This window comes from Vigna umbellata, chromosome 1 (assembly GCF_029865625.1).
Source record: "Vigna umbellata cultivar VRB3 chromosome 1, Vumbellata_1.0, whole genome shotgun sequence".
Taxonomy (NCBI): domain Eukaryota; kingdom Viridiplantae; phylum Streptophyta; class Magnoliopsida; order Fabales; family Fabaceae; genus Vigna; species Vigna umbellata.
In genome coordinates this window covers 23396370-23420589 of record NC_142165.1, presented here as the reverse complement: position 1 = coordinate 23420589, position 24220 = coordinate 23396370, and the positions used below count along the sequence as shown (strand labels likewise).

The following is a 24220-nucleotide window of genomic DNA, read 5'->3' as shown; positions in this document are numbered from 1 at the left end:
GTGTTAAGTTTTTCGATCTATGATTGATTCATATAGCTTGCTATACCAGCTCTGATGCATTACATCTTATAAAACCCACGATTTTTTCTTCCTTTTTTTCTTTCCGTCATTGTTTCTTATCTTTTGCAATATGTGGGGGATTGTTATTATTTTTTAATATAATATTGCAAAAGATTATTTCCTAAAGTTGCGAATGGTTTTTCTGAGCTTGACCGCAAGACTCTTTGCTTCCAACGTTTACTTTGGAGATATTTTCCAAAATGCACGCTGCCAACCTTTAGATAAGGTTGCAACATTTTAATTGATTAAAATGTCATTTTTTCTAGAAGATATTTTGGCAGATATTTTGGATCCTTTGGATCATGGGCTTGGTTCACCAACTCTATAAATAAAACATATCATCAGAAACTCTTCTCTAATTCTCTCTTCTATTAATTTCATTCTTTCTCCTTTCTTTTCTTTCCCAAAAATATTCTGGGATTATGTTATACTCTTTTTCAAAATCCTTGCTAGTTCTGAGATCCTTAGAGATATTTTGGGAAGTTCCTGTTATATCCTGAGGGACTTGCGCAATATACCGCGGATGTAAGACCCATGAAAAAAAAAATATTTAAATTTAATAAATAGTTATTTTTTTTATTTTTTATTTTTATTTTTATAAAGTTAATAAAAGTATGGTAAAAAAAAAATAAAATTAAAATTTATGATAGGTAACAATAATAATAATTTCAAAGGAAGGAGTTTAAAAAATTTGAGAATTTATTTTAAAAGTTAAAAAAAAAAATGAATGAATAGTAAATAGTAAAATAGTGAATAGTGAATAGTGAATAGTGAATAGTGAATAGTTAAAAAAAAATATTAAAATAAATTGTGGAAGAGGACACTCCACGTAGAATCAATTATTCAGAGATAAGAATGGTGAATAAAAAATAATTTTTGAATAGTAAAAATGAATAGTAAAAGTGAATAGTAAAAATGAATAGTAAAAATGAATAGTAAAATTTTTTGGCTATAAATAGCCAAGGGGGGAGGATGAAGATTGGCACCAAAATTCTAGGGAAATTGTGAGAGGAGAGAGTTGGAGGAAATTCTAGTTGAAGAGGGGAAATTCTGGAAGTTTCTGGAGAACGGTTTGAGAAGAGGAACCTAAGTCTGGAATAGAGGTAAGGGGAGTTACATTTTGTTTGGTATTATTTTGAGTCTTGTATATGTTGCTTTTGGTTGATCTTAAATCTTGAGTGTGAAGTATTTTGTTTCTGTATGATTTTGAATTTTTGATAAGAACATGCTTTTGTGCTTAGATCCAAGTGTGATAGTTGTAAAATGTGATGTTGATTATGTTATGCATATGTATGCTATTAATTGCCTATGGATGGATTAGAAGTTGTCTAACCGGCTCTGCCAGATTCAACTTCTTGTTTCCCCATACTTTATATTGTTTTCCTTTTTCGTTTTTATTTTTGGAAGGATTAGAAGTTGTCTAACCGGCTCTGCCAGATTCAACTTCTTATTTCCCCAAACCTGTTATTATTCTTATTATTTAATTACGTTGTATTCTTGGAAGGATGAGAAGTTGTCTAACCGGCTCTGCCAGATTCAACTTCTTGTTTCCCCATACTTTATATTGTTTTCCTTATTCGTTTTTATTTTTGGAAGGATTAGAAGTTGTCTAACCGGCTCTGCCAGATTCAACTTCTTATTTCCCCAAACCTGTTATTATTCTTATTATTTAATTACAGTTGTATTCTTGGAAGGATGAGAAGTTGTCTAACCGGCTCTGCCAGATTCAACTTCTTGTTTCCCCAAGAGTTTTTATTAAGTTTATTTTAATGATTGTCAAACATTTGATTCTTCTCCGTTGACTATTTATAGTAAGATTTTATTATTGTTAATTTGTTTGTAATATATTTATCTTGTATGATTTCTGTGTTGAATGTATTTTATGATGTTGATATGAAATTATGAATCTGAACATGATATGAGTTTTATGAGGAGATTTTGTAATAGTATGACATGAGTTGACACTACAAGAAAAATTCAAATTACATACAGTCAAAATCCGTATATAATATCAAAAATCCGTATATAACATGATATTACATACGGATTATATACGGTCAAAAATCCGTATATAAAAAAGGTGTAGCTAAATTATATACGGATATATCCGTATATAATTTACATACGGAAAAATCCGTATATAATTTATATACGGAAAAATCCGTATATAAAATCCGTATATAATTATATACAGAAAAATCCGTATATAATTATATAAGAAAAATCTATATATAATTATATACGGAAAAATCCGTATGTAATTTTTTATTTTACAAAAAAAAAAACTGATTTCTCGTATGCACTCAATAATTAAAAGTTCTATATAGTTGATAAATATCAAATACAGTTGCCAAATTTTCAAATAGTAAGAATTATCTTTTATAAATAGAATTCAAAGAAACAAGTACAACTCTTTTTCTTTAACAAACTCTTGAACAATTACATTAATGAATCTATTATAATGTGTTACCTATTCAACAACCACAATTTTAATATATACTCATAATAAACAAACTTATCAATCTAAATCTAAGTTGGCACTATGTCAAAACCATTTACAATGATAAATACCATACTAGACAGTAGTAGATTTATTTAGTTCAGCTAAGACTACAAAAGTATCACTTGCTTCTATTTTTGCTTCTAGAGACTCCATGTACTATGAATATCTTGTCATGCTCATCTTTAGGTTTGTTTGCTTCATGAAAGAAAGAACCTTGATATTCTTCAAAAAAGACATTGTTCTTCATTCTGCTAAGCTGGTTGTATGTTGCTCATCCTCCAACCCTTATAGTGTATAACACCAACCAACATGTTTTCATCACAAAAATATTTAAGGTAACGATTTGCATCTATCATAATATAATGATGACAGTTCATTATGAACTTACAAGATAACTAACAAGCCTAAAACCAATCCAATATCATTTATGAATAATGATTATAGACGTGATCTCAAATTCCATTGACAAATAATTATTATAAACTAAAATCATTGCCTTTATAGTTCAACTTACCTTGGTATGTTGTAGAAGGAGGAAAATAGAAAGAGAAAGGAGGATATGATGATTCAGATGCAGAAAAGAATTACTGAAAGAAGTGCTTCTACGAAGACTGAAATTGAAACCAAGACTTCCTTGACTTCTGCAAAAAAACCAATAGATGATATAGATGAGATATAAACTTCTCCAAAGCCTCGGTGAGTCGATTCAGTGGTATAAGTTCTGAAAAGTTCTTTTAGTGAGTCTATCTCACCGTGTAAATATCACCACCACTAATAGGAGGCAACGAAGATGTCGAGGCTGATACATCAAACTGCCAATCTAAAAACAAAAAGTCATACAATCTGTAAGTTTTTTTAGTGAACGTAATAAAGTAAAATTTGAACATTTACTACTAATATATAAGAAAACGATTTGTAATATTATAGTATGATAATTATGTAGGTCTGCATAGACAAATCAACTATACGGACTTTCTTCACCATAATCAAAATCAAAACAACTTTGACTAAGTCCAAAGCTTTTGTCATAACTAAAATATTTTCTAATATTGCATCTTCACATTATTTATATTTTTAGAGCTAACAAATAATGTAATAACATTTGATCAATAATTAATCAATTATTTAATCACATTAATTTCTAATTTAGTATTCAAACATTAAAATTAATTTCTTTGGCAAATAGTATAATATGTATAACTTACTGGGTTCAAAATCAAACCAGTAACATAAATCAAATTAATAAATTAATTACAATATAAATGTGTAGATAATATTGATTGCAAAGCTGAGAAAAGCTTATATATAAAAAAGTATTAAGTGGAGGGTAAAATATTGGTACATATAAAATGTTAGAATGTAAAATATTACCAAAAAGAAATTTACTTGACTATTTGATGCATTCAAATTCTCCACCAGCTCTGCAATCTCAAACCGCTTCATCATTGTAGCATGAAGCACCTGCATTAATAGACAAATTATAAATACTATATAGTTAGAACAGTTAACAGAAAAATGATAAAGCCTTTTTTCTTTTTAATTGATTCTTATTCTTATAGAAATGATTGAACTGAAACACAATAAGTAAATTTCTTTATAAACACACTAAGTAATCTAAATAGGTTAAATGGTTAAATAGTAGAAACCAAGCCGCATCTAAAAACAAATAGAAGAAATCAAGGATATCTTTACTCATACCATTCATCATAAATCTAATCCTTCTCATCATAACCAAGGTCTCATCTTTAATTCCTACAAAAATATCAAATTAAATTAATTCCTAAAATGTAATTGAAAGCATTATTTCAAAATTTGTATTTTCTTTTGGTTTAAATCTTGAAAAACTTTAAAGTATCAAAGTATACTTGTATATGATATATTTTTAATTTATTTACAATTGACATTATAATTACATAGAAGTTATAATTAGATGACATTTTTAATTTATTTACAATCAATCCATATTTCAATTGTTTCTAAAAACGTGCCTCCAAACAATTAATCCATATTTCAATTAGCTTAAGCATTAAATTGCTTTTAAAAGAAATGCCTCCAATCAATTAAGTGCATACCATAGTTGGAATAAACCAGTGTATTTTCTCGTGCATAACATATTTTCTTTTACTAGTATAAACAAGAAACGTGGAACAAAGAAGACAACAGAGCTCATTCAGGTTTGAACATACCCTGACACCACCAATTTCCTGAACTGAAACAGAATCCACATATCCAAGATCATTTGCATTCGGTTGGTTGAGTTTCAACTATAGCAGGAAAATAAAATTGATTAGACGGAAAGCATAAAACATTTTCATAACCAAATAAGCAAAAACACAAACCATAGCAACAGAACCAGTTGTTCTGCAAAATCCTCATAGTTCAAACTTTGAGCTGATTTTCAGAACCATAAGCCTATATGCAATAATATTTAAGTTAGAAAACAATCTAGACTTGAATACTTATAATGTTCATATTAATTCAATAGCGAGAAACAACTAAAACCATCCATAAGGGATAAAAGACTTCACACACTCTTAACGGTCACAGAAATGCAAAGCCATCTCTCCAACTACTCCTCCATTGACAATCACTTTGGCACTAGAATCTGCTACTGCCTTCATGAGCTCCTCTATTTTAGCCTCTTCAATTTTTGAATAATTTTCCAGCTATATAAATAAAAAAGAAGAGAGAAAAATCATTTAGCAAAGCATCAAATAATATAGGAAAACAAAACATTAGAAAAATTAGGGTCTATAAAATCCCAAGGATAGCGGTGCAGCCTAAGGTATAATAACTATCGAAGCACATACGGTTGGACCAGCAAGCAAAGATGTTCCTGAATCCACAATAGCAGCACAACCACCCTCACAAACACCTAAAAGAACATTGATATGTTTCAGTCTCATTTCACAAACATTGATGTAAAGATATAGTTTTTTGACCCTGCATTTCTTGAAAATAAATTCAAGTATTAGGAAGTAAAAAATTCAGTCTAGATTCACTCCTTATACCATATTCCAAAGCATCTTAACCACTCAATGACTCCACTAGTAAATCCCAAAATAGAAGTTTTTATTGTCGAGGAACAATAAAATCACCTGTAGAAGCACCTCCAATGAAAAACTCTCCAATTTCAATCTGCAAAAGATAACTTTCATGCTCAAGAATTTTCTGGTGTGAATACATACATACAACATACATACATACATATATGTGTCTGTGTATTTAAAAGGAATTCCTAATCAAATAAATTGTGTTTTTGCTAACCTGCCAGTAACCTTTTTTAGTAACTGGAATATAAGTGTGGTCTCCTTTAAAGTGCTTTAGGTTAACACCACCGAAAACCATTTCACCACCTTTTTTCGCATTTGGATCCCCATTCAACAAAAAGGAAAACACCTTCTCACTGATAAGATTTTGCTCTACCATTTTGTACCTGTGATCTTGCATTTGCGACTCATTCAATAATATTCTCAATCACCAAACACATAAAACAAAACATACCTTAAAAGCCCTCTGAATCTTCCCTAAATGCAACACCCCCTAAACGCAACACCGGTAGCACAATGAAGATCTCCTAAAGATGCATCACAAGAATCCCATAAAGCTTAACAAAAAGTGGTGGACAGAAACCTTCTTCTTTGCATAAAAAAGTGGTCGCCGGACACATTAAACTTGACCAGAGTAGCTTCCTTGTCGAGGCGCAAGAAGCAGTTGCGGCGGCCGCGGACGAGGTTGATGATGGCGAGGCAGTTGTCACAAGCAACGTGAGGGCGCACTCACCGAACGGTTCAGGGCAAGGTCGTTGATAGCGGCGTGGCAGTGGAAGAAAAGCGTAGTAAGATGGACGAAGCCGTCCGCGTAAAAAATGGTGAGAGAGCCAGCGACGTTGGCGGAGATGAGGTTGCGGGGGAACGGAAGATTGGTAGGGGCGTAGAAGGAGAAGGCGGTGACAAAGGCAGAGTGTTGGTGGAGGGAACTGAGGGAGGAGGCGGTGGAGAGGTCGTAGAGATGGATGGTGTCGTCGTCACACTCCTCGCTCTTCTTCCTAAAACCCTAGGTTTTTTAACACTGAGACAAATGAAAGAAGCTTGGAGACAAATGAAAGAAGCATGGAGGAAAAACAGAAAAACGAAAACCTATCCTTTTAGTTTTACTTTTTATTAATTTGTAATAATTCATTTTAAAATTCCATAAGTAATATTAGAAGGTAATGTATATCAGATTACATGCCAATTTTAAATGGTTACACATGGATTATATCTTCAGGTAATCAATCTTTCCGTCTTACGCGTCAACATTACATATTTTATATACATAAAAAAAATCCGTATATAAAATCAGTATTTAACTTCTTTTTTGTGATCCGTATATAAAATCTGTATGTAATACTTATATTACATACGGATCAAAATCCGTATGTAAATATCAGTAGGTAATGCTCATTTTTCTTGTAGTGTGAGGAAAATGAGCATGATATGAGTCTCATGGAGAGATTCTATATTGGTATGGTATTAGTGTATATGTTGATGTTGAGGGTCCTGTTGTTGGTGGTTATCCTAAAACTCTAATAATCTTCCAGTATCAATTAGAGAAGGATGTGTTATGTGGTGAGAGTAGTAGGAGGTCCTAGTCTATGTTTATAGACATTAATGGATTAACCTTGTGGGTGATATGATATATTATATTTGGCCAAAATTTTTGTTGTTGAAATCACCACAAGTGCATGACCACCCGAGACTTCCATCAACATTATATCCGGATAATAGAGTCTAGAATGATAATTGCATTTTACATGAATTTATGGTGAATGTATTACGTATAGCAATAGTGTAATGTTTTTCTTTGAATGTTGCATGGTAGCTCACCCTTACTTGTTTGTTTGTGCCGGAAAAATCTTATTTTTGCGATGATCGTATAATGTTTTTGTTATACGGGAGCAGATGAGGGAACGACGTCTGAACCAATTCAAGTGAAGGAGGAAGCAGCAGAAAAATGAAGAATATTTTAAGAAAAAAAAAATAAAACATAAATAAAATTAAGAGTGTTTTATTTATGTGTGAAATTATAATGTATTTCTAGTGTGAACTATGTTACTCCTAAATGGAGGATTGTAATATTGTACGATGTTTTCTTTATTAATGAAATAAATTTGGGTGTGAGATGTTTTATATTTTGGGGTGTTACAGCGGATAAGTCCTTAAGGACAATGAATCTACACGCCTCAGGAAATATTATTCGTGATTATGTCAACATTTATACAACAATATTTGCATTAATTTATAACCACTTCTTGTTACTTTGTTTCATTATTGTGTTATATTTTTTAAACCTCACTTCTTTCTCATTTTTCAAGCAATAATGGTAAATGTAGTATCTTCAAATAACTAGACAAATATATATATATATATATATATATATATATATATATATATATAGTTTATGTGATTACCAAATTTCTCTTTTTATTGGTTTACATCTCATCACAAACAAGATGAGTCAAAGCTTCTTGTTAGTTATTAAAAAAGATTTTCCAAATAATGCAACTATCCACATAGTTTAGGATTGTGAATCTTCTTCTTGGTATGAATGTGTTGAAAAAAACAATAAGAAAGAATAAGCCAATGACATCATGAGATTTAGTCAACTTACTCACTAAAAAAGGTTACAATTTAAAGTAGGAACATGGGAATTGGTAAAGAAGCTGACAAGAAATTATACTCCATTTATCATATGTGAATCACATGTATGCAAAATTCAATTTCTATTATAACAATAAAAAGGCAAAGAACAAGGCTTGAATAATTTTCAAAAAAATGATAAGAAATCGTTATGGAAATCTCAAAGAAACCAAAACACAATTTTGATTCTTATCTTATCGAGGAAATCAAACTTGACTTGTATACCATCCTAAAAAAAGCATAAAAATATTACTTTTATTTATACACAAGAAAACAGTATACATAAATTTTCCCTCTAATATCTCCTTGTATGAATATATTACATTTACAAACAAAATATTTAATTTATCTAAGCACTTTCCACTATATATTTTTTATTCATAAGATACCTTCTCAAAAAAATCTGACTCAATTTATGTTTGACCAACAACTCAATAGAATTAATATATATAATATTTTGAACAAAATTTGCATTAACAATTACGTGATAGAATTAAGTTAAAAAAAACATAATTTGATGAAGTTTTTATGTAAACGTCTTTCCTTTATTAAGTAAATACATATATTCTTAAGAAAAGTAACAATTGATGATTTTTCGTTACATTACATGTTTATAAAGCTATAACAACTTGAGTAACATTTAGCTGGTTTGATTAATTTAGGGTTTAGGGTTTGGTTGATACTAAATTCCGTTATAAAAACTTTAAATTTAAAGTTTATGGATAAGAAAAATATGATTAAAATGGAAAAAGAAATCCTTAAGAAAAACATTTTTATGAGAATAAATTGTGATGATAAAGATTGTATGTTATGATTGGACCTACTTACAACAATTCCATGGTCATTGGAAACCTTGCATACCACAATTGTAAGAAGATATCAAAATCTAAAACATGTAAAAATTGAATGTTTATGAATATGAATATAATTCCAATATCCATATCTATTAGGGTAGATGTGGCAGCTATGCCCTCTCATGTCATTATATCAAAATTTCACTATCATTTTCCTTTAACAAAATTTCTTCTTTCAACCTCAAATTTCTAACCCATATATAAAAAGGTTGAGACTTTATCTTTTTGTACAGTTATAAGACTATTAACTTTGTTTAAGGACAACCAACAAGACTTTTAAGAAAAAAAATAGTTATAAGTGTCAAATTTTTAAATTATCAAAATTCATTATTTGATTATCTAGTCTTCTCAAATTAAGCAATTCTAATTATTAATACGTTTTTCAAATTCTTACACAAACTATTGATCTATATGTAAATAATAATAATAATTTATTTAGATAAGATATTAATAGCAATATTTAATTATAAATCTTAAGAGTATTTTTAATGTTGAAATTATAGAGGTCCTAAAATTTCTCAAATAATAAAATTTTGGGAATTAGCATTAACAATCTATAACAGTTGTCTCAATAAAAAAAATACATTATTTTTTTATTAGTAATTATACGATATATTATATTTTGAGTAAAACTGTTCGATTTGAAAATTTAATTATTTTGTTTTTTTAATATCAAAGTTGAACATTGATGGAGTATCAACAATGAATTTAATGCTATAATAATTTTTTTTGTAACAATAATCTTAAAAGTTATATTAATAATACTTATCTATCGTCCAACAATCTAAAAATTTTACCGTTAGTAATAAATGAAAATAAAATTATTTTTTATTCAATTTTAACGTATTAATAAAATTTCTCTATACTTCAAGGGTGAAAATGTAAGGACTTGGATTTGAGTCAGCAAAAAGGGGATGACAAGTGGCAAAGGATGAGAGGTTGAGTACTTTAAAATAAAATTACATTAGTTTGGAAACAGTGGGTTTTAACTCATTCCTCTTGTCTGAGAAACCATTCCCCTTCCAGCAAGCTCTCTCCTCCTCCTACATCTTCTCCCTTTCCATCCTTCACACTGAACCATTAAAATCTTGATTAGGTGCTGCCCCAACGATCACAAAGTAGCGGGTGTTGCTCTTAGTCGGTCAATTTTCCCAAATCTGAACCGGTAAGAAAACCCCCTTTCTCATGTGCCCTAGGGTTGTAAGCATGTGATTGAACTTGGTGCATGCAACCCATTTCGTTTTCTTCCATAATCTAGCTTCTATTTGGTGCTAAGATTCGTTTTCTATCATCAATTGATGATTTATAGGTGATTCTAACCTTTTGAAAGTGCAAGCAAGTGGTCTAGGGTTTCTACTTGAGCTTGGTTGTCTACACTAGAGGTAAGGGGAGCTAGTTCTCTTTTTGATTTTACTGTATGACGTGATTACATAATGATTTTCAAATTGGTATGTTGTTGGAAGCATAATTTTGAATTTTGCTAACTTGAAATGCATGTATGAAAGTGTGAGTGCTACGTGAATGTGGTGATTGATGGATGTGAACTGTTTGGGATGATTTTGAGTGATGAATTATGTATGTTGGAACTGTTTTGGTGTGTAAAATTTGTTATGGTGTTGATAGGAAGGAAAATCAAGTGTCTTAGGGTCACTTTTTGGTCATTTTAGAGGAAGTGAGGTAGGGATTTTGAGTAAATGAAGGCTGCAGTGTTCCTGGACTGTTTGGGCAGCCTAGACAAGTCCATTGTGACTTGTTAGAAGCATAACAGTAGTTGAAAACAGGTTCCAAGTAGTGGAATCGAATTTGGGTCCCTAAGTTGTTGAAATTAGTGTTTTGGATGCTGAAAGTGAACTTTAATCACTTAAAAATGGTGGTAGAAATGTTTAGAATCATTTGGATAAGTTTAATTAAGTCTAAAATGAGAATTAAGAGTCTAAGAAGTTGGGAAAAGTGGTTAGAAATGGTTAAGGGAGGTTCTGTTACCATTCTGCAGAGTTCTGAGAATTCTGCAGAATTAAATTCTGCAGAACGCGCAAACTGAGCGTTCGTCCATGGCGGAGCTGAACGCTCGGCCATGCATGTGCTGAGTGACGTTCGGTCAAATGTTGGTTGGATGAACGTTCGGTCTTAGGAGATGATAGTAATAGCGTTCGTCCATGGGAATGTGTTAGTGATTAGCGTTCGTCCTTGTCTGGGGACGTTCGGTCAAAGGTTGGAGTGATTAGCGTTCGTCCTTGTCTGGGGACGTTCGGTCAAAGGTTGGTGTGATTAGCGTTCGTCCTTGTCTGGGGACGTTCGGTCAAAGGTTGGTGTGATTAGCGTTCGTCCTTGTCTGGGGACGTTCGGTCAAATGTTGGGGGATTAGCGTTCGTCCTTGAGCCGGTGTTAGTAATCAGTTAGCGTTCGGTCATGATGAGGCTTGATATTGAAGCGTTCGTCCTAGTTATAACAGCGTTCGTCCAAATTGGGTTCGTCCAAGTGCTTTTGGCGTTCGTCCAAATAGGGATCGTCCAAGATGTTAGGACGTTCGTCCAACAGGGTCCGTCCAAGGACTTTTGGGCGCTCGTCCAAGCAGTTCGTCCAAGCGGTTAGGACGTTCGTCCAAACAGGGTCCGTCCAAGGACTTTTGGGCGCTCGTCCAAGTAGTTCGTCCAATGGTGTTAGGACGTTCGTCCAAACAGTGTCCGCCCAAGGGCTTTTGGACGCTCGTCCAAACAGTGTTCGTCCAGTGATATTTTCTTTTGTGCTTTCTCTCATTCCAGTAAGCTTTGTTAATTAAATATTTCGGTTACAATTTATGAATGCATCTTCATGTGATCCAGATTGGTTGAAAGTGTATGATTATAAGTGGTTTATGATGTACATTGTTGATTCAAAAGGAATATTATGAGATTTAAAATGGTCGGATTAAATCGGAAATTTAGATCTCTCGGTGAGATCAGTTAGTGTATTGAATGAATGTAAGAGGCTTCCATATGGGGGGTTATCCCTAACACTCCAACGGTCTTTCATTCTCACTTAGAGAGGATCGACGCGTGTGGTGGGAGTAGTGGGAGGTCCTAGGGTAGACGCTATCACTGGAGGTCTATTCCGCGGTAACGGATTAGCCTTGTGTATGGTCGGGTGGAACCCCTCGGCAATGGCTTTGCAAAGCAGTAGAGGCCATCACAAGTGCACAACCCGCCCCAGCTCTACATACATTCTATGTCCGGACGTGTCTAGAGTCTTAACATGATAGGATACTTGTCTTGATGAGTGTTATTAAATAAATGCTTATGTTTATGATGACTTATGTGTATGGATATTCTGGTAAATGCTAGATTGGTTGAAAATGAATTGTATGATTGTTTGAGATCTAGCTCACCCTTGCATTTGTGTGTGTTGCATGTGTTTGATTTCCCTCTTGCGATGATCATCCAATCCTTTGGATGTGAGCAGTAGGTGATGATGTACCCTTGGAGCAAGCGTTGGAGAATGAGGAAGACCCAGCTCCTAGTGCTTAGGATTTCTTCTAGCTATGATGTTCAATAGCTTTTTATTTTGAAAAACTTCTAGCCTTCATTTTAGCATGATCTGTATTTTGGAGAATTATGAGCTTGTACTTATATTTTAAAGTTTTCCAGTCAGACTTGGATAACTGTACTCCTAATTCCATCTATTGCGTACTCCTAACTGTTTCTATTATTATAATTGATGCATTCTACGTATATACTTTGTTATATATTTTGGGATGTCACATTTATGGTATCAGAGCAGTTTTTATCCTTAAAGAACCTGTAGGGTGTGTGCATCCTTTGTTTGTGCTTATGTGCCTTAATTGTACGGAAGCATTCTAAATTCTTGAGTAAGACTAATTGTTTTACTCTCTGCTCTTAAACAGAATATGGCACCTAGGCTTCCTCCTCCTCCCCCACAGGCCGATCCGTCTGACTCTAATCAGATGCTGAATGAGGTGCTGCAAGCATTACAGCAACAGAATGCTAATTTGGTGCAACAGAATACCATTGCACTACAAAACCTGGAAGCTGCTAGGATGTCGGCTGAGAATGCTAGAGTGGCATCTGAGAACACTCAAAGACAGCTCATTGAAGTGTTGACTAGCGGCAGGGCCACTCCAGGTGCTTCTTCCTCTGCTACTCCTGCCCAGGAGTGGAGTCTGGAGAGTTTTCTCCAACATCATCCAGCCCGATTCACTGGGAAATGTAGCCCTGATGAAGCAGACCATTGGTTTAGGGACATGGAGAGAATCTATGAGGCTAAGGGGTGTCCTGATGAGAGGAAGCTGGCCTACACTCAATATCTGTTGACCGGGGAAGCTGGCCACTGGTGGAGCAGTACACGGTTGATCTTGGAGGGAGCTAGAACCCCTGTCACATGGGACTTATTTAAGAGGAAGTTCTATAGGGAATACTTCCCTGACACTCTTAGATATGCTAAGGAAGTGGAGTTTTTGGAGCTAGTGCAGGGGAATATGTCGGTATCTGAGTATACTGACCGCTTCAAACATCTTCTTAGATTTAACACCATGACAGTGGATGAAGAGTGGCAATGCCGCAAGTTTGAAAACGGGTTGCGTGGCGACATCAAGCTCTTGGTGAGAGGTCATCGTCTGAGGGAGTTTCCAGCTCTTGTGGAGATGGCTAGGGATATGGAGAAGACAAAGAAAGAAGCTGAGGGATACTCGAGCCGTCAGGCCCAGCCCCTGAGGGTTGGGGGACCAGCCATGTCTAGAGGCGGGTCCAGTTCCAGGAAGACACCATACTCCAGATCTTCTTCTTCTCGTAGTTCTGGAGGATCTTCTCAGCCTTCCGTTCAGCCGAGCCAGTCCTCATCTCAGAGTGGCGTGAGATGCTATGGATGTGGCGGTTCGCACTACTTGTCTTCATGTCCCCAGAGGACTAATTTTCGGAGGTGCAACCGATGCCACAAGGAGGGCCACTATGAGCGTGATTGCCCTATGGGAAGGAGAGCTACTTCCCAGCCACAGCATGCAGGGAGATCTCAGCACAAAGGTGGCATCAGACCTCAGGCCACTGGACGTGTTTATGCACTGACAGGGACAGAAGCAGCTAGCTCAGGTGATTTGATTTTCGGTACATGTGTATTGGGTGGTAGATCTTGCATGGTGTTGTTTGACTCTGGAGCGACACACTCATTTGTGTCTGAGACTTGTGCTAGAGAGTTGGGGTTACCAGTGAGAGAGCTACAGTATGACTTGACTGTATCTACTCCTACTTCTGGGATAGTGAAGACATCTACAGTTTGTGTTAGATGTTCAGTAGTGGTTGAGGGGCGTCAGTACAAGGTAAACTTGATATGTTTGCCTTTGCAGGGTTTGGATGTCATCCTAGGGATGGATTGGCTGTCTGTCAATCGTATTCTCATTGATTGTGGAGAGAAGAAGCTAGTATTTCCCAATGAGGAGGATTACACACCTCTGACTCTTGGTGTGTTGAGGCAAGACCTAATAGAAGGTGCATGTTGTTTCCTGATACTATCACACATGGAAGTAAAGCAAGGAGATGCTGACGTAGACCTCTCGGTAGTCAGTGAATTTCTTGATGTGTTTCCTGAGGAGATTCCTGGCTTACCTCCTCCAAGAGAGGTAGAGTTTTCTATAGACCTTGTATCTGGAGCAGGGCCTATCTCTATAGCCCCATATCGCATGGCGCCAGCCGAATTGGCCGAATTGAAAAAGCAGATTGAAGAGTTGTTGGAGAAACAGTTCATCCGGCCTAGTGTTTCTCCTTGGGGTGCGCCGGTATTACTGGTAAAGAAGAAGGATGGCAGTTCGAGATTGTGTGTGGATTACAGGCAACTTAACAAATTAACCATCAAGAATAAGTACCCTTTGCCTAGAATTGATGATCTGATGGACCAGCTACATGGGGCAGTTGTGTTTTCCAAGATTGATCTACGGTCCGGCTATCACCAAATATTAGTTAAGGCTGATGATGTTCAGAAGACAGCCTTTAGATCCAGATATGGCCATTACGAGTATGTGGTCATGCCCTTTGGTGTGACTAATGCCCCTGCCATATTCATGGATTACATGAATAGGATTTTTCGACCTTTCCTAGATAAATTCGTTGTCGTCTTCATAGATGACATTCTAATATATTCTAAGAGTGAAGAAGAACACGCCGATCATCTTAGAACAGTGCTGAGGATATTGAGAGAAAGAAAGTTGTATGCCAAGCTCTCAAAATGTGAGTTCTGGATGAGAGAAGTGCAGTTCCTTGGTCATATTATATCAGCTGATGGGATTTCTGTAGATCCGGCCAAGGTTCAAGCCGTGTTGCAATGGGAAAGACCAAAGTCAGTCACTGAGGTCAGAAGCTTTGTTGGGTTAGCAGGCTACTACCGTCGCTTCATTGAAGATTTCTCTAAGATTGTAGCCCCTTTGACACAGCTAACTAGGAAAGACACTCCATTTGCATGGACAGACCGTTGTGAGGCTAGCTTTCAGGAGTTGAAGCAGAGATTGACTAGCGCTCCAGTATTGGCCATTCCTGACACAGGTAAACCTTTTGAGGTTTTCTGTGATGCTTCCTATCAGGGATTAGGATGTGTCTTGATGCAAGAAAGAAGAGTTGTTGCATATGCCTCAAGACAACTAAAGATTCATGAGAGAAACTACCCTACACATGACCTGGAATTAGCTGCAGTGGTGTTTGCTCTCAAGATATGGAGACATTATTTGTATGGAGCTCAATTTCAGGTGTTCAGTGATCACAAGAGCCTGAAGTATCTCTTTGATCAGAAGGAGCTTAATATGAGACAGAGAAGGTGGATGGAATTCTTGAAGGATTACGATTTTGACCTTCTTTATCATCCCGGGAAGGCAAATGTAGTTGCTGATGCCTTAAGCAGAAAGTCAGTACATGTTTCTGCATTGATGGTTAAAGAGTTGGAGCTAGTTGAGAGCTTCAGTGATTTAAAGCTGGATGTAGAATTTGAACCTGATGGCATTAGATGTTGCAAATTGGTTATATCAAGTAGTATCTTTGAAAGAATTAAGGAGGGACAACTAGTAGACCCCGAGCTTCAGAAGTCAAGGGCTTTAATTGGTAAAGAACAAGGAAAAGATTTTAACACTGGGACAGACGGTCTTCTACGATTCAGAGGAAGAACATGTATACCAAATGATGGAGAGCTGAAAAGAGTGATTTTAGAAGAAGGACATCGCAGTCGTTTTAGCATGCATCCCGGCATGACTAAAATGTACCAGGACCTCAAGGAGTCATTTTGGTGGTCAGGAATGAAAAGTGATATAGCTAAATTTGTTTCCTCTTGCCTTACCTGTCAGAAGGCTAAGATAGAACACCAGAGGCCAGGTGGTATGTTACAACAACCTGAGGTTCCTGAGTGGAAATGGGACAGCATTGCCATGGATTTCGTAACCCATTTGCCACACACTGTCAGAAAGCATGATGCCATCTGGGTAATAGTTGATAGATTGACCAAGAGTGCCCACTTCTTAGCAATTAATTTGAAGATGTCTATGCAGAAGTTAGCTCAGTTGTACATCAAGGAAATAGTTAGATTGCATGGTGTGCCTTCCAGCATCATATCGGACAGAGACCCCCGCTTCACTTCGCGTTTCTGGCAGACTTTACAGAATGAGATGGGCAGTAAACTCCAGATGAGTTCTGCTTACCATCCTCAGACTGATGGTCAGTCAGAACGGACTATACAGTCATTGGAGGATTTGCTTAGGACGTGTGTACTTGATCATCTGGGAGTCTGGGATGAAGTGCTACCATTGGTGGAGTTCACATATAATAACAGCTTTCAAACCAGTATTGGAATGGCACCGTTCGAAGCTCTGTATGGGAGGCGCTGCAGGACACCTTTATGCTGGTTCCAGGATGGGGAGTTTGTGTTGGCTGGGCCAGAAATAGTGCAACAAACGACTGAGAAAGTGAGAGTAATTCAAGAGAGAATGAGAGCCTCACAGAGTAGGCAGAAATCATATGCTGACAGGAGACGCAGGCCTTTGGAGTTCGAGGCCGATGACCATGTGTTTATTCGTGTGACACCTACTACTGGAGTAGGGAGGGCTATCCGTGCTAAGAAGCTTTCTCCCAGATACCTTGGGCCATATCAGATTACTAGACGCATCGGACCAGTCGCATATGAGATAGCTATGCCGCCCCAGCTAGCTAATCTCCATCCAGTCTTTCATGTTTCTCAGCTTCGGAAGTATGTCCCCGACCCTTCTCATGTGTTGGAAGCTGACACTGTACGAGTCAAGGAAGATCTCTCTATAGAGATGCAACCGGTCAAAGTAGATGAGAGGCTATCCAAACGACCAGATGGGAAAGCTACCAGACTGATCAAAGTCATTTGGGACAGTAGAACCGGCGATTCTACCTGGGAGAAAGAGGAAGAGATGAAGAAGTCATATCCTCACTTGTTTTCTGGTAAGTCCTAATTTTCGAGGACGAAAATTCTTGTTGTTGGGGAGAATGTAAGGACTTGGATTTGAGTCAGCAAAAAGGGGATGACAAGTGGCAAAGGATGAGAGGTTGAGTACTTTAAAATAAAATTACATTAGTTTGGAAACAGTGGGTTTTAACTCATTCCTCTTGTCTGAGAAACCATTCCCCTTCCAGCAAGCTCTCTCCTCCTCCTACATCTTCTCCCTTTCCATCCTTCACACTGAACCATTAAAATCTTGATTAGGTGCTGCCCCAACGATCACAAAGTAGCGGGTGTTGCTCTTAGTCGGTCAATTTTCCCAAATCTGAACCGGTAAGAAAACCCCCTTTCTCATGTGCCCTAGGGTTGTAAGCATGTGATTGAACTTGGTGCATGCAACCCATTTCGTTTTCTTCCATAATCTAGCTTCTATTTGGTGCTAAGATTCGTTTTCTATCATCAATTGATGATTTATAGGTGATTCTAACCTTTTGAAAGTGCAAGCAAGTGGTCTAGGGTTTCTACTTGAGCTTGGTTGTCTACACTAGAGGTAAGGGGAGCTAGTTCTCTTTTTGATTTTACTGTATGACGTGATTACATAATGATTTTCAAATTGGTATGTTGTTGGAAGCATAATTTTGAATTTTGCTAACTTGAAATGCATGTATGAAAGTGTGAGTGCTACGTGAATGTGGTGATTGATGGATGTGAACTGTTTGGGATGATTTTGAGTGATGAATTATGTATGTTGGAACTGTTTTGGTGTGTAAAATTTGTTATGGTGTTGATAGGAAGGAAAATCAAGTGTCTTAGGGTCACTTTTTGGTCATTTTAGAGGAAGTGAGGTAGGGATTTTGAGTAAATGAAGGCTGCAGTGTTCCTGGACTGTTTGGGCAGCCTAGACAAGTCCATTGTGACTTGTTAGAAGCATAACAGTAGTTGAAAACAGGTTCCAAGTAGTGGAATCGAATTTGGGTCCCTAAGTTGTTGAAATTAGTGTTTTGGATGCTGAAAGTGAACTTTAATCACTTAAAAATGGTGGTAGAAATGTTTAGAATCATTTGGATAAGTTTAATTAAGTCTAAAATGAGAATTAAGAGTCTAAGAAGTTGGGAAAAGTGGTTAGAAATGGTTAAGGGAGGTTCTGTTACCATTCTGCAGAGTTCTGAGAATTCTGCAGAATTAAATTCTGCAGAACGCGCAAACTGAGCGTTCGTCCATGGCGGAGCTGAACGCTCGGCCATGCATGTGCTGAGTGACGTTCGGTCAAATGTTGGTTGGATGAACGTTCGGTCTTAGGAGATGATAGTAATAGCGTTCGTCCATGGGAATGTGTTAGTGATTAGCGTTCGTCCTTGTCTGGGGACGTTCGGTCAAAGGTTGGAGTGATTAGCGTTCGTCCTTGTCTGGGGACGTTCGGTCAAAGGTTGGTGTGATTAGCGTTCGTCCTTGTCTGGGGACGTTCGGTCAAAGGTTGGTGTGATTAGCGTTCGTCCTTGTCTGGGGACGTTCGGTCAAATGTTGGGGGATTAGCGTTCGTCCTTGAGCCGGTGTTAGTAATCAGTTAGCGTTCGGTCATGATGAGGCTTGATATTGAAGCGTTCGTCCTAGTTATAACAGCGTTCGTCCAAATTGGGTTCGTCCAAGTGCTTTTGGCGTTCGTCCAAATAGGGATCGTCCAAGATGTTAGGACGTTCGTCCAACAGGGTCCGTCCAAGGACTTTTGGGCGCTCGTCCAAGCAGTTCGTCCAAGCGGTTAGGACGTTCGTCCAAACAGGGTCCGTCCAAGGACTTTTGGGCGCTCGTCCAAGTAGTTCGTCCAATGGTGTTAGGACGTTCGTCCAAACAGTGTCCGCCCAAGGGCTTTTGGACGCTCGTCCAAACAGTGTTCGTCCAGTGATATTTTCTTTTGTGCTTTCTCTCATTCCAGTAAGCTTTGTTAATTAAATATTTCGGTTACAATTTATGAATGCATCTTCATGTGATCCAGATTGGTTGAAAGTGTATGATTATAAGTGGTTTATGATGTACATTGTTGATTCAAAAGGAATATTATGAGATTTAAAATGGTCGGATTAAATCGGAAATTTAGATCTCTCGGTGAGATCAGTTAGTGTATTGAATGAATGTAAGAGGCTTCCATATGGGGGGTTATCCCTAACACTCCAACGGTCTTTCATTCTCACTTAGAGAGGATCGACGCGTGTGGTGGGAGTAGTGGGAGGTCCTAGGGTAGACGCTATCACTGGAGGTCTATTCCGCGGTAACGGATTAGCCTTGTGTATGGTCGGGTGGAACCCCTCGGCAATGGCTTTGCAAAGCAGTAGAGGCCATCACAAGTGCACAACCCGCCCCAGCTCTACATACATTCTATGTCCGGACGTGTCTAGAGTCTTAACATGATAGGATACTTGTCTTGATGAGTGTTATTAAATAAATGCTTATGTTTATGATGACTTATGTGTATGGATATTCTGGTAAATGCTAGATTGGTTGAAAATGAATTGTATGATTGTTTGAGATCTAGCTCACCCTTGCATTTGTGTGTGTTGCATGTGTTTGATTTCCCTCTTGCGATGATCATCCAATCCTTTGGATGTGAGCAGTAGGTGATGATGTACCCTTGGAGCAAGCGTTGGAGAATGAGGAAGACCCAGCTCCTAGTGCTTAGGATTTCTTCTAGCTATGATGTTCAATAGCTTTTTATTTTGAAAAACTTCTAGCCTTCATTTTAGCATGATCTGTATTTTGGAGAATTATGAGCTTGTACTTATATTTTAAAGTTTTCCAGTCAGACTTGGATAACTGTACTCCTAATTCCATCTATTGCGTACTCCTAACTGTTTCTATTATTATAATTGATGCATTCTACGTATATACTTTGTTATATATTTTGGGATGTCACAGAAAATACATGTACATATTCACTTATGTTTATAATAAAATATAAATTAAATTTTAAAATTTTATTATAGTTAGGTTTTTTATTTATTTTGTACATAAGTTTTTTATTATTGATAGTTATTTTAATTTTAAAAAATGGTTAAATTTGAAAATAGAATGATTTTAAAAAAACTATTACTGAAAGATAAAATTGATTTTTTTAAAAAATTGTTACTTAAAAGATAAAATAGGAAACAAAACTTAGACAAAAGAAGAAAAATATTTATATAATGGTATAAATAATTTAAAAAAGTAAGAAATTTTATTGAAGTGAAAAAATAATAAGAATATTTTGTAAACAATAAATTAAAAACTAAAATTCTATAATTTTTTTGAACTAAAAACATTTAAATTTAAAAGTGATTATTAAAAAAAAAGCCTCAAATTGAATGTATTATTCATACCAAAAAATTTATTAATTTCATAATTTAATTTTAGATAATGCAATAATGATATATACATATAAAGCATACAAGTTTTATTTATCGGAATAAGAAAACTCATTGGACTTTATGTGTATTAAAGAAACATCATTAACTACATAAGCTTAAGTTTAAAGAGCGCCAACAAGACATTCAGCCATCCAAAAATACAATTAATAAACAGATCAAACTAATATATTTTTCTTACTAAATTTCAGACGAAGAAAAACACATTTAACATCTTAAAAAGTGCTGATGTAAAATATGATAAATAAAAAAATCTAAACACGAGTGATCAATTCTGATTAAATTCCTTTATTTTAGTCATCAAACAAAAAAATCATATTTTAATCTTTACACGTAATTATCTCTTGTAATTTAAAGACCACACGTTATAATCAAGAACAGGATCACACAATAATAAAAATCCAAGTTGAAATAGATTATGTATATGAGGGCCAAAACATATTTTGTTAATATCAAAACCATTTAAGCTAAATTAAAAATATAAATATATTTACAACCTAAACATATTATTAATCCAAAAATCAATAATCATCGTCATCATTATCATCATCTTCATCGTCTTCATCGTGTTCTTTCAGATCCGAGAGACTCCTAGACTTAAAGCTCCCAAATTTATGCCTCATGCGATCAACATAGGACTTAGGTTGTCGTTGCTCTGTCTCCGTAAGTTGATCTTGGTGTTTTTTTTCCAGTGATGAAGATGAAGAAGAAGAAGATGGTGAAAGTTTTTTGGGGTTGTCTTGGTAGAAATCTTCATCTTCTAGAAGAGGTAAAAGGGGCATGGATTTTGGGTTAGCCCAAGTGTAGAAGGAGGATCTTCTGGACCACTTTGATGCTATCTGAACCCTTCTTCGCTTGTTGAAAGGGTTTTCTTGCTTCTGCAGTTCCTTCACTGTGTTCACCTGTGATAGATCCGTGAATGACTTCGATTTTCCCATGAAATGATTCGACAACCCCCTCCTTGAAGAATCGTCACAGGCCCATGTCAGAATCAAATTCAATATAAAAACCCAAACAAAACAGAAACTGTACTCAGAAAATCGCAACATGCAATTCAACAATCGTGATACTTTGAGTGCGTTTGTGATTAAAGTTCACATTTTTTTTAATCGAAATTGAAAGAGAGGAAAAAAAGGTTGAATTGAGAGACAAACTTAATGGGAAGAGAGTCTTCGAGGGAATCGAGAGAGGCCAAACTCTTCAACGTGTTGTGCACTTGTTCTTGTTCTTCTTCGTCGTCGTCGTCTTCTGAGATGTTTTGGTTTCTTTGCGAAGAAACGGCGTCGTTCTCATCGTCGGTGTCGTCCGGAGTTCCGATCGAGGATGAACTTTCGGAGGAGTCGCCGGAGAAGTGGCCGTACTGCCTTTGGGCGGGTTGGGAGGCGTAGAGCGGCGGCGAAGAGGAGGAGACGTCGATGGTGAAAGTGGGACCCAGCAGAAGGTCCATTTTGACGAAGCGAAGAAAAGAAAAGAGTGTTTTGTTTTGGTGTTGGATTGGAGGTTGGGAATGAGGAATTTGAGAGATGGAATGAAAGGGTGAAAGAAGAGAACTGAAAACAGAGAGAGAGAGAGATGAGTGTTTTTAAAGGATAGAAAGAGGGAGAGGAGAGAGAGAGAGAGAGAGAGGGGATAATGTTGGCGGGCGGAGAAATGGCATAAAAGAAACTGGTGTATTTGACACACTCATTAAGACAGGGGGCAGTTATCAGGAATTTATTATTATTATTATTATTTTGTTATTATTATTGGGATAACGATATACAATTTTTTTTTATAATATTTTAATATTATTTATGTGTCATTTTGTTATTGGTTCAAAATTACTCAACAGTTAATAATAATAATTTATTGTTTATTAGTTATGCACATCTTATTTTCTATAAAAAATAATAAAATTATTATTAAATTATGTAAATAAATTTTAGAATAATTTTTACAATCATTTTTATTTGTTTTATAGGTAACTTTTTCTTATTATAGATAGTTGTTTTTAAGTGAAAAGAGAGTTAAATTTAACAAATTATAAAATTTATAAAATAATCATTTAGAAGATAAAACTATAAAAACTTTTATACAACAAATATATTATTACAAATAAATTTTAATTTTAATTTTTAAAATTTAAAATTTAATCTATAAGAACCTCAAAAATCAAGTTTTAGTAAACGCCGTAAGAGAACATCTTATTAAAAGCTATCAAGTTAAACAATGATGTGTCAATATAAAAGGATAAATAATAATTGACAAAAATTCATTTAGAGAAAGAAACAACAAATAGAATTTTTTATTAAGAAGTTTCATTATCTAAAAAATTGTATCTCTTTAGAATTTTTTTTCTTTATGATTCTTTTGCCTTCTTCATAAAACTTCTAATTTCTTACTCATTTGTCTGAATATCACAAATTGCACTAGTAGACAAGTCTAAAATGATGTTTGTATAATGGTATGGTAGTTGATTTGTTAAATTTAATTGAATTATGAAATTTGGTATGTTGAATTGCTTGTAGAAGTGGTATGTTGAATTGAATTCATGAATGCTTGTGTAGTTGATCTCCTAATGTTTGAAATAATTCTTGATGAATTTGAGAACGTTTGATTTATTATTCTGAGCTGGTGAATTATTGTAGAACCTTGATTTGATAACAAGATAGAAAAATAGTGTGTTTTTGTCTAAAATAGGGGGTTTTACAGATCAAATTTTAAACGAATAGTTTTGGGGAAAATTTGAAACTTTGGGAACTGTTTTTTTGGTCAACTAGGACTTAATTGGCCTTTTACTTTGCAAAAGTCCAGTTTTTATAAATTGAAAAATGTTATATGATATTTTGGGTAGTTAGTTTGGTTTAATGAACTCAATTCATTTTCAAATGAGCACTGCGAAAACAGTAAGCTCACTATTTTTTGGGTGTTGAGCGGTGGTCAAGGGCGTTGAGCGCTACTTTCCACTACAAGTTTGGGACTTTAATTCCTTTTAATTCGTTGGGCGAGAGACCCTCTCGTTGGACACAAAAGTTGGACCACTAGGCACCATAATTTGGCACTGGGCGCTTGTGTTCTTCAATTTGATTAGTTCATTTAAATGTTTTCTGATTGATGTATTGTTTGAACTGGTTTAAAGTGCACCAATGTTGATATCTATTAATGTTGTTTGGATGGTATAATTATGTTTGTGAGAATAAAAGATATGTATTGTGAGAAGAATCTCAAGGAGAGATTCTATGTTTGAGTAAGCTATGGTGAATGCTTGACAAACAAATTTCTAAAAGAAGGTAGCCTGATATTCTACCAACCATTTCAACTCATTTA

The 24220-nt window shown here is 35.5% G+C and overlaps 2 protein-coding genes across 13 annotated transcripts; both read right to left on the bottom strand.

The window, feature by feature from the left end:
• Positions 1 to 2451: 2451 nt before the first annotated feature.
• LOC124842893 (aspartic proteinase-like) lies at positions 2452 to 6677 on the bottom strand. 12 transcript variants are annotated; one of them, XM_088101023.1, is made up of 13 exons: positions 6197 to 6677; positions 6068 to 6106; positions 5831 to 5999; positions 5662 to 5701; positions 5374 to 5438; positions 5096 to 5229; positions 4903 to 4975; positions 4750 to 4827; positions 4262 to 4315; positions 3935 to 4024; positions 3316 to 3383; positions 3078 to 3204; positions 2452 to 2847 (listed from the first exon to the last, which is right to left on the bottom strand). In XM_088101023.1, the coding sequence occupies exons 3-6, from the start codon at positions 5990 to 5992 to the stop codon at positions 5098 to 5100; spliced, it is 399 nt and encodes a 132-aa protein (XP_087957149.1). In that variant the 5' UTR covers positions 5993 to 5999; positions 6068 to 6106; positions 6197 to 6677; the 3' UTR covers positions 2452 to 2847; positions 3078 to 3204; positions 3316 to 3383; positions 3935 to 4024; positions 4262 to 4315; positions 4750 to 4827; positions 4903 to 4975; positions 5096 to 5097. The 12 variants fall into 12 exon arrangements, with proteins under 12 accessions (XP_087957149.1, XP_087957140.1, XP_087957131.1 ...); XM_088101014.1 differs by lacking the exon at positions 6068 to 6106; XM_088101005.1 differs by having other exon boundaries at positions 5831 to 6106; positions 6197 to 6675.
• A 14628-nt stretch (positions 6678 to 21305) lies between these two features.
• On the bottom strand, positions 21306 to 22582 carry LOC124824274 (uncharacterized). Its single transcript, XM_047296687.2, has 2 exons — positions 22069 to 22582; positions 21306 to 21874 (listed from the first exon to the last, which is right to left on the bottom strand). The coding sequence occupies exons 1-2, from the start codon at positions 22359 to 22361 to the stop codon at positions 21436 to 21438; spliced, it is 732 nt and encodes a 243-aa protein (XP_047152643.1). The 5' UTR covers positions 22362 to 22582; the 3' UTR covers positions 21306 to 21435.
• Between the last annotated feature and the right edge of the window lie 1638 nt (positions 22583 to 24220).

Bases quoted from the DNA above. Each gene is read 5' to 3' on its own strand.
- LOC124842893 (XM_088101014.1), bottom strand. The intron at 5,439-5,661 runs GTGATTTTATTG...ATGTTCTTTTAG, and splicing joins CATTGGAGGTGCTTCTACAG to GTGTTTGTGAGGGTGGTTGT. The intron at 5,230-5,373 runs GTATGTGCTTCG...TTATTTATATAG, and splicing joins CTTTGCTTGCTGGTCCAACC to CTGGAAAATTATTCAAAAAT.
- LOC124824274 (XM_047296687.2), bottom strand. From the start codon at position 22,361: ATGGACCTTCTGCTGGGTCCCACTTTCACCATCGACGTCTCCTCCTCT. The intron at 21,875-22,068 runs GTTTGTCTCTCA...CGATTCTTCAAG, and splicing joins GAAGACTCTCTTCCCATTAA to GAGGGGGTTGTCGAATCATT.